This window comes from Penaeus chinensis, chromosome 31 (assembly GCF_019202785.1).
Source record: "Penaeus chinensis breed Huanghai No. 1 chromosome 31, ASM1920278v2, whole genome shotgun sequence".
Lineage (NCBI taxonomy): Eukaryota > Metazoa > Arthropoda > Malacostraca > Decapoda > Penaeidae > Penaeus > Penaeus chinensis.
In genome coordinates, this window is record NC_061849.1 from 33,298,406 (window position 1) to 33,308,405 (window position 10,000).

The 10,000-nt window shown below is 49.3% G+C and overlaps 1 protein-coding gene across 19 annotated transcripts in view; it reads right to left on the reverse strand.

The window, feature by feature from the left end:
- The window catches only part of LOC125041665 (MAP/microtubule affinity-regulating kinase 3-like), a 134,363-nt gene that overhangs the window by 55,482 nt on the left and 68,881 nt on the right, over positions 1–10,000 (reverse strand). For 17 of the 19 annotated variants that reach the window (XR_007116313.1, XR_007116312.1, XR_007116311.1 and 14 more), the window contains one exon: positions 7,553–7,606. The exons of the other annotated variants lie outside the window; for them this stretch is intronic. Coding sequence is in view for 13 of the 17 variants with exons in the window: in XM_047636829.1 (XP_047492785.1) it covers positions 7,553–7,606 (54 nt within the window). In the remaining 4 variants the exon portion in view is untranslated. The remainder of the gene's footprint in view (positions 1–7,552; positions 7,607–10,000) is intronic. 19 annotated transcript variants of the gene reach the window in all.

Genomic DNA, 10,000 nt, shown 5'->3' on the forward strand with positions numbered 1-10,000 from the left:
CAGGAGAGGAGAGGGGAAAAGGAGGAGGAGGAGGAGGAGGAGGAGGAGGAGGAGGAGGAGGAGGAGGAGGAGGAGGAGGAGGAGGAGGAGGAGGAGGGCAGGAGAAGAGAGGGGAAAAGGAGGAGGAGGAGGAGGAGGAGGAGGAGGAGGAGGAGGAGGAGGAGGAGGAGGAGGAGGAGGAGGAGGAGGAGGAGGAGGAGGAGGAGGAGGAGGAGGAGGAGGAGGAGGAGGAGGAGGAGGAGGAGGAGGAGGAGGAGGAGAAGGGGAGGAGCGGAATAAGAAAATGAAGGGAAGGGGAGACAGAGAGCACCTTCTTAAACCGACTCACCCCTCGTCACCTCCAGACCCTGCCTTCCCTGACCCCCTCAGGCCCTAACACCCTAAACGCTGAGCTCCAAGCCCCTGATAACCGGCTGATTATGCGCGTCTCTCCGGTATTGAACAGCTGTGAACAGGCCTCGTTCATAAAGACAATCAACAACACCTCTCCGCTGTCAAATCACTATAAATAACCGATTAGAGAATTCTGAAAGAGCCCCTCTTACACGAAGGAGAAAGGGAGGGAGGGAGGGAGGGAGGGAGGGAGGGAGGGAGGGAGGGAGGGAGGGAGGGAGGGAGGGAGGGAGAGGAGGGAGAGAGTGAGAGAGGGAGAGGTGGGAGAGAGAGAGGGAGAGGTGGGAGGGAGAGAGAGGGGGGGAGAGGGAGAGAGAGAGAGAGAGAGAGAGAGAGAGAGAGAGAGAGAGAGAGAGAGAGAGAGAGAGAGAGAGAGAGAGAGAGAGAGAGAGAGAGAGCGAGAGAAACTAATAAATAAGGTGGATCAGCGTCCTGAAGAGACACGCACGCACGCACGCACGTACACTCACAACTCGTCCTCATTTGCCAGTTTCTTCCTTCCTTCCTTCTGGAAAAAGCTGCTTGAGGAAAAGGGGGAGAGGAACGGAAATGAGGGCGACAGGGAAGGTCCAGGGTAAATATTGACCTCGATCATTATCGGGGAAGTCAACACACTACCAAATGCGTGATGTGGGGGGTGAAGGGGGGAGATAGGGGGGGGGGGTTGATAGATCCAACCACGAAAGCCTACCCACCCCCACCTCAACACACTTTTCTGTTACATGTTAATCATCGCTCTTGTCAGCGAAACCGTTTTCCCCGCATCGGTTGATAATGGGGTCAGTGTCATTACCGGCTCGGAAAAGGACAATGCATTTCGTAGAGCAAACGGACGTGGGCAGACGACCGAAAAGTACTGGTCTCAAGAGCGGGTGAGAGGGGAGAGGCGAGGTCAAAGGTCGACCCGACTTGGCATGAGGAGAGAACCAGCGCCAAGTGTGCCACTTCTCTGACGGGGACCGCACACAGGGATAGAATTAAAGAAAAGACAAAAATATGTTATGGAGAGTTCGCCCGAATCGAGGAACCAAAGTCGGAAGCGAGTCCGTGTAAACACCCAGGGGAGGAAGGGCGCACATCTCTTCCGGGCGTCTCACTCCTTAAATTAACCTTGGCCCTCGACTTGCTCACATGTCCGCGACGGCAGCGCATTCCTCTGGGCCTCCGCCGTGAGCCGCAGCAGCCGTCGCATCCCCCCCAAGGCCCCCGACGACGCCTCGCCGACGTCGTTCCGCGCGAGTCACCGAGATCGGCCACGTCATGGGCCCACGTGTCGCCCGCCTCGCCCATCCCGCGGGCCAGGAGGAAGCCAGAACGCCGCAAGGACATCACGGCCGCCGCACAGATTCCGCTGCTGTTGCTGCTGCCGGGTAAATGCAACGCCAAAAACAAAAGGCCGAGCTCCGAATCCCATTAGGCAGTGTTTGTGCTCGCACGCACCATTACCGCCTGTCCCACCGCGCCGGAAACAACGGACCGCCAATCTATACGATTCTTTGTCCAGCTGTAACGGCTGCCCCTTCCCCGGACACGGGGCACACGGGAGTTCGCCCGCACGGAGCAAACAATCCATCGCAAAATAAACGTGCCCGCAACTATCTGATCCACTTCCGAATCAACGATCCCTTGCTGGACCTTCCGAGCCGCATGCGGGGTCAGAAGTGTGTATGACAAGAGCTAAAGCATGGGCCCGTCAGCTCACACCCGGCAGACCCAGAAACGCTCAATCCACCCGGACGGGGGGAGGGTGTGCGCCCACAGCCGTTCTCTCAGGTGGAGGAAGTGTGACGACCAGAGGGTGAAGGTGGGGAGTTATTGGGGCGGGATGACTCACGCTCGGCATGATCATCCCCCCACCCCCCTCCCTCCACCTCCCCTCGCCCTTTCGTGACGTCAGCAACCCCATCCCATCCTCTCTTGCTACATCCCGCCAGCAATGTGTGCGCTCGCCCGCACACGCACACGCACACACACACATACATACACACGCACGCACGCACGCACACATTCAACTGCCTTTTGGTCGAGTAATTTTCATCACCACTGAGCAACTTTCATCTCAATGACACCCGATCCAACGCACCGAATACTGCAACTCCCCCCACCCCCACACCCCTCCCTCTAAGAGAACAAAACGGGGGCCCCGAGAGGATAATGTCGAAAGCACAAGCAAAACGACAAAAACAAAAACAAAAAAGAGATAAAGTGGGGAGGGAAAAGACGTCGATCCGAATCTTAATCAATAGCAAGCATAAAAAAAAATCTCGACAGAGACGGAAATCAGCGAGGGAGACGCCGCCGCAAGACGAGAGAAGCCTGACCTAGACCTACTATCCCTCTGTCCTCTCTACGTGCCTCATTCCCGTCCTTCCTCCCTAACTCTTTCCCCCTCTCACTCATTCCCCCTCTCCCTCCCTCCTCTTGTCCCTCATTCCCTCTCTCCCTTATTCATTCTCTCCCTCCCTCCCTCCTCTTCTCCCTCATTCCCTCTCTCCCTCCTTCCTTCCACCTTCTTACCTAGCTGTGAGATGGAGACAAAGATGGAGGGGAAGGAGATAGACAGAGCGGAGAGGAGAAGAAGGGAAGGAGGGAAAGAGACAGAAACAGATAGAGATACGGATATAGAGAGACAAGCTAGAGACAGACAGAGCGAACGATATATATATATATATATATATATATATATATATAGAGAGAGAGAGAGAGAGAGAGAGAGAGAGAGAGAGAGAGAGAGAGAGAGAGAGAGAGAGAGAGAGAGAGAGAGAGCACCTGCCGTTACGACTACCTTCCAGGAGCGACAGGGCGAGCAGGTAGCGCCCGACAGGAGGGTGAGGACGAGGTGAAGGATCCCCGCAGGAGAGACTTTCTCCCTTGCACAGCGCACGCACGCAGTCTTGTCACGATACAGCCGACACTTCTTTCTCACTCTTCCTCGTCTTTTATGTGTTTGTTTGTGTGTCTGTTTGTGTGCGTGAATGTAAGTATGCATGCATACATACATGAATGTATTTCTGAATGTGAATGTTTGTATGTATGAATACATCAATGAATGTATATGTACGTACGTACATATACACAAACACACACACATATATAACCTCATATTTACAGATGAAGTGCCTTTGCTTTCATCTTTAGTGGAGGAACTAATTTGCGCAATGCGGGAGCCGCCGAAAACCGAGTCCCAAAGAGCGGTAGAAGTCGCATTACGGCTCCCCAATCCCGAGAAATCCTTATCACCCCCACCCCCACTTCCCTAAACCTATCTTTAATCTCGTACGGTCGGGTCGGGTCGAGTACACGGGTTCCACGACGGTCGTACCTAGCTAGACCCTCGCTATGAAGGCGTCATAAATCATAACGCAAAATCCCTCCGAAACTTTATCACCGCCGTCTCAAGGAGAATTACTTTATTACTGACATTATTTTCTAATCAGAGATAGCTTCGCCGAGCGATGTAGGGCAAAGCGATACGAGCTTGTGCGCAGTGGCAAGCCGCAAGGTAGGCCGAGCGATAGGGAGGGGGGGCGGAGGTCAAGTGAATGGAGAAGAAGGAAGACGAGAGAGAGAGAGAGAGAGAGAGAGAGAGAGAGAGAGAGAGAGAGAGAGAGAGAGAGAGAGAGAGAGAGAGAGAGAGAGAGAGAGAGAGAGAGAGAGAGAGAGAGAGAGAGAGAGAGAGAGAGAGAGAGAGAGAGAGAGAGAGAAAGTGGAGGAAGAAGAGCGACGGAAGACGAAGGATCCGTAGCATCAACCCCCCTCCATCCGCACCACCTTCGCCCCGTACTATCGCCAGCCCAGCAGACGGCGAAATACCCCAATTCACACACCCTGCCCGCGGAGTCCCAAAGTCAATCCTCCTAACCCCACTCGCCTCCCCCCTCCACTCCCTAACGTAGCCGTGACCTGCATGCAAATACGACCGACCTTCGGCGAGGCGGCCTGCCACGGGACACGATGGAGGGGAGGGAGGGCCGGGGCCGCGTGTAAAGAAATCCGAGATATACACAGACAGATAGACAAATAGGTAGGTAGGTAGGCAGGTGGGATGATAATGATGATAAAGAAGAAGATAGAAGTAGGAAGGAAGAGGAAGAGGAAGAAGGAAGAAGGAAGAAGAAGAAGAAGGAAGAAGAAGAAGGAAGAAGGAAGAAGGAAGAAGGAAGAAGGAAGAAGGAAGAAGAAGAAGAAGAAGAAGAAGAAGAAGAAGAAGAAGAAGAAGAAGAAGAAGAAGAAGAAGAAGAAGAAGAAGAAGAAGAAGAAGAAGAAGAAGAAGAAGAAGAAGAAGAAGAAAAAAAGAAGAAAAGGAAGAAGAAGAAAAAGAAGAAGAAGAAGAAGAAGAAAAAGAAGAAGAAGGAGGAGGAGGAGGAGGAGGAGGAGGAGGAGGAGGAGGAGGAGAAGAAGAAGAAGAAGAAGAAGAAGAAGAAGAAGAAGAAGAAGAAGAAGGAGGAAGGTGGGGGGGTAAACATGACAGAGAAGAGAAAGGGGAGGAGGAGATGGAGGAAGAGAAGGAAAAGGAAGAGGGGAGGAAGACGGACGGAAACAGCGAGAGAGAGAGAGAGAGAGAGAGAGAGAGAGAGAGAGAGAGAGAGAGAGAGAGAGAGAGAGAGAGAGAGAGAGAGAGAGAAAGAGAGAAAGAGAGAGAGAGAGAGAGAAAGAGAGAGAGAGAGAGAGAGAGAGAGAGAGAGAGGAGAGAGAGAGAGAGAGAGAGAGAGAGAGAGAGAGAGAGAGAGAGAGAGAGAGAGAGAGAGAAGAAACAGGTTTCAGGGAAGAATCAGAGCGAAAGCGAGGGGGCACTGATTCAGAGCTGATAAAACCAATGGAGAAAGTGAAACACGGAAGGCCGAGAGGGAGCGCCAGAAAGCAAGAGTGAGCGACGCCCGGCAAGAGCGACCGAGAGAGAAAGGGGAGAGAGCCGCCCGACGGCCCCCGCCGTTTTTGCCGAGGAGAAAGTACCCCCGCATGCCTCCGTGCCCGCCGTGCGTACGAGCAGCGGTGGCACGCAGACTCGCCCTTGCCGCCGCCCGCCGCCGCCCGCTAGTCACACCTGCACGGCGTCCGCGCACGCCACACCCTTACGCCCACTGCTCAGCTGTGTGTTCGCGCGCGCTATAAAAACATGCAAATACATATATTCACGCAAACAAAACGACATAGATACATACACACACGAACAATAAAAATAAACCAACCCTAAACAAACACAAACACAACGCGAACTCACACGCCCACAATACGCATGCTGAGAGAAAGAAAGAAAAAGATGACGCAACTTTCTCCCGCCCTTCCACGTCCACCCTACCCCCCCCCCCACATTCCCGCACCCCTTACCTCCCTCAACCCCCCCCTACTCTACCCCATCTCAGTCCTACCTTAGCTCACCCCCAACCCGCCTACAGAGGAAAGAATAGGTTATGCCTACACTTAACAGGTTTCTCGAGTATCTAATGCCAACGGGTTTGAGGCCGTCGGGTGGGGTGGGGCTGGGGGGGGGAAGGGGAGGGAGAGGGGAGGAGGCACAAGCGAGAAGAAATGGCGGAGGGGCACTAGGGAGGGGAAACGGAGGAGAAGCACCAGGTCAGGGAGGGGAAACGGAGGGGAGGAAGGGCACTAGGGAGGGGAAACGAGCGGGTAGAGACTTAGGAGGTGCAACAGGGAGGGGAAACGGAGGAGGGTGTACCAGGGAGCCTTTACGACCTCGCGCGTGTATGTTTGTGGCGGTGGTGGCGGCGCCGCTGCTCCGCGAACGCACGCAGTCCCCCGGTTGCCTCGAACCTTTTATCTAATCGCTTAGTTCGCCGTAATAAAAAAAAAAAAAAAAAAAAAAAAAAAATCAGGAGAAGAAAAAACAATACAACACACTCAGTTCAGGTTTTAATCAAAACTGAAGCGATGACAACCCAGACTTTACACAACGATCCCACCGGCGTTCAACATACTTCGCAAAAAAAGGGAGGGAGGAGGGGGAGCCCATTCTGTAACAGACCTTTCCCTCTCCTCTCCCTCTCCTCCCCTCCCCTCCCCTCCCCTCCCCTCCCCTCCCCTCCCCTCCCCTCCCCTCCCCTCCCCTCCCCTCCCCTCCCCTCCCCTCCCCTCCCCAACCCCCCAAACACCCAGTGTCTACGTAATCATATACATAATTCTCCAGACAATCTCATCGTAAATACCTTGACATCAGACAGATCCACAGGAGGAGGTTGTTGCGTTGATATCTAGAAGATATAAGTGTGAGGTATTAAGGGTAGAGATGTGTGAGCCAGGAATAATAACAATGACAATAATAATAATAATAATAATAATAATAATAATAATAATAATAATAATAATAATAATAATAATAATAATAATAATAATAAACAGACGACGGTTCAGGTGCGGTGGGTGCTCACAGTGCCTCCGGTGGGGTCGTGGTGGGTGCTCGTGACCGGGGGAAGGAGTTGAGGGGGGGGAGGGGGGGTCTGGTACGTTATAGAGGCACTTGTTTGCTGGGCGGGGCCTGTACAGTGCAACGGCTCTTATCGTTTTGCTGTGTGGGGGGGATAATGAGGCTTAGAAGGTACAGTGAATCTTAGAGGAACGGATTCACTAGGGCCGTGACGGATGGTTTCACTGCACTAATAGCATCTTCGCCTATTTCGGGTTGCAGGTGCAGGATGCAATGACTCTTCCGATGCTAGTCCGATACTAGTGTAGCAAGTGCCACTGGGAAGTGAATGCCAACACGATCTATGTTGAAACGGTGGCTAAGCAACAACCAAAAAAAGGGGGGCATATATTTACTAATTAGCCACACTCTATAAAACCACACCACGCCACACCATAAGCACATGGGGCACACCACACCACGCAACATTCCAAAGCTCACAAATCTCCAGATGCACATCAACAGGTGCTACGAAAGTGTGCCCAACCCTTGAGAGGGGGGGGGGGGGAGGAGGAGGGTGAGAAGAGAGGACGAGTGGGTGAGTGGGCGCGCGCATGCATGGGTGGTGCCAGTCCTCACCACGCTCATGCACACACACACACACGCACGCACAGGCAACACAAGCCTCTCTCCCTAATCCCCACCCCACACCCCACCCACTCCAGGCAGGGCGAAAAAAAAAAAAGATGGTTAAACGTGTCACTATGATGTTAGTGATTAGGGACCAAAACTGCTCACCCTAGCTCGGTGTCCCTTCTCGGCGGACTTGCTGGAAGCCTTGCTCTCACTCACCTGGAAAATAGATGTAAGGACAACACGGATTAAGTGCATGTTCGTGAGGCATCATTTTCAAAACAAATAATAACCGAAGAAAGAAAATTAAAAAAGCACGTTTGTGACTTCAATAAACTTAAAAATCAACAAAATACATTTACTCCTATTGCATTGGCCACTGAACGGCTCAGTTGAATGTAACAAAATTATATCATTACATAAAAACATATTCAGGGTGAATTTAAAGCTATTGATTACATGAGCAAGTTATTTACAAACACGCGATGCCGTATAAGCCGCGTTTGCAAATCTACTGCATTTAGATACATGTTATACAGCAATAAAATAAAAAATACATATACATATACATACATACATACATACATACATATATATATATATATATATACATATACATATATACACACACATATATATACATATATATACATATATATAAATATATATACATATATATACACATATATACATATATATACACATATATATACATACATATACATACATATATACATATATATACACATATATATATATACATATATAGACACACACATATATATATACATATATAGACACACACATATACATATGCACATATATATATACATATATACACACATATATATACATATATATACATATATATAAACATATACACATATATAAATATATAAATACATATATATACATATATATAAATATATATACATATATATACATATATATAAATATATATACATATATATACATATATATAAATATATATACATATATATATACATATATATAAATATATATACATATTATATAATATATATATAATATATATAATATATATAATATATATATATATATATATATATATATATATATATGATATATATGTATATATTCATCATAAGAGTAAGATAAAAAAAAATAAAGAAACAGATATCAGTATACTTTCTTTATCAGTAAAATATTCACAATTAACAAGCAGGCATGAATGCTAACATACACAAGTTGGCTACCACGGTATATAAAAGCAATTTACCAATTCACAACATAATTCCATAACTTTCGTCACGGCTGTCAAGTCAAGTCAAGTCAAGGCAAGTCAAGTCAAGTCAAGGCAAGTCAAATCAAGTCAAGTCATCGCTGCATCGGACACCCTTGTAACTGGACATCACCAAGTCATCTAAGTCAATGAATCACTAACGGTGAAGTATAAGAGAGACTGAAAGAGAGAAAGAAAAAAAGGAGTGGAGAGAAGTGGAGAGAAAAGAAGAGAAGGGCAGAGAAGAGAAGCGGCATGAGCGGGACAGACCCATCGATACGAAGACCGACAAGCAGACCAACACAGAGGAGGAGTGCGAGGCCGCGTCAACAAGATGCTGGTCCCCCGGGCACTGGAGGCCAAGCAACGGCGCCCCGACCGTGACAGAGGCATCCCGACGCCGCCCTGTCCTGCCACGTCATTCCCGCCGGCAATAGCATGATAACTGGAGAGGGAGAGGGAGAGGGAGAGGGAGAGGGAGAGGGAGAGGGAGAGGGAGAGGGAGAGGGAGAGGGAGAGGGAGAGGGAGAGGGAGAGGGAGAGGGAGAGGGGGAGGGAGAGGGAGGGGGAGAGGGAGAGAGAGAGGGAGAGAGAGAGGGAGAAAGAAAGAAAGAAAGAAAGAAAGAAAGAAAGAAAAGAGAGAGAGAGAGAGAGAGAGAGAGAGAGAGAGAGAGAGAGAGAGAGAGAGAGAGAGAGAGAGAGAGAGAGAGAGAGAGAGAGAGAGAGAGAGAGAGAAGAAGAGAGAGAGAAAGAGAAAGAGAAAGAGAAAGAGAAAGAGAGAAAGAGAAAGAGGGGGGGGGGGACAGGCAGGCCGACCTGTCACGCCGACGACGACGCCCGCCTACCAGCCCGCACGAAGAGAGGCGCCACCTTCTCCACGCCCGCCCACCAACCCGCCCATACCGACGCAGAAGTATGCCACGCTCTTACCACAATTCGTCCCAAACGCGCGGGGCTCGGCTGATCATCGGCAACCCTCCGGTCTAAGTGTTTGGGTTCATGCGGGCGAACCGTGACCTCCAAACCACCAAACAGCTCTGTCAAACCCCGACTTTCAAATTCAAAGCCCACTCGAGCGGTAAAACACACACACACACATCCTCGGCCCCCAAGCGATGAAGGGAGGGGGCGGCAGGAGGGCAGAGAGAGAAGTTGAAAACAAGGGAGGTATAGATTAGGATATATATTATAAAAAGATATATATACAAATATATATATATAAATATGCAATATATATACATATAATATGGATATGTGTATGTATATATACACACACACACATATTATATATATATATATATATATATATGTATATATATTTATGTATATATATATATATATATATATATATA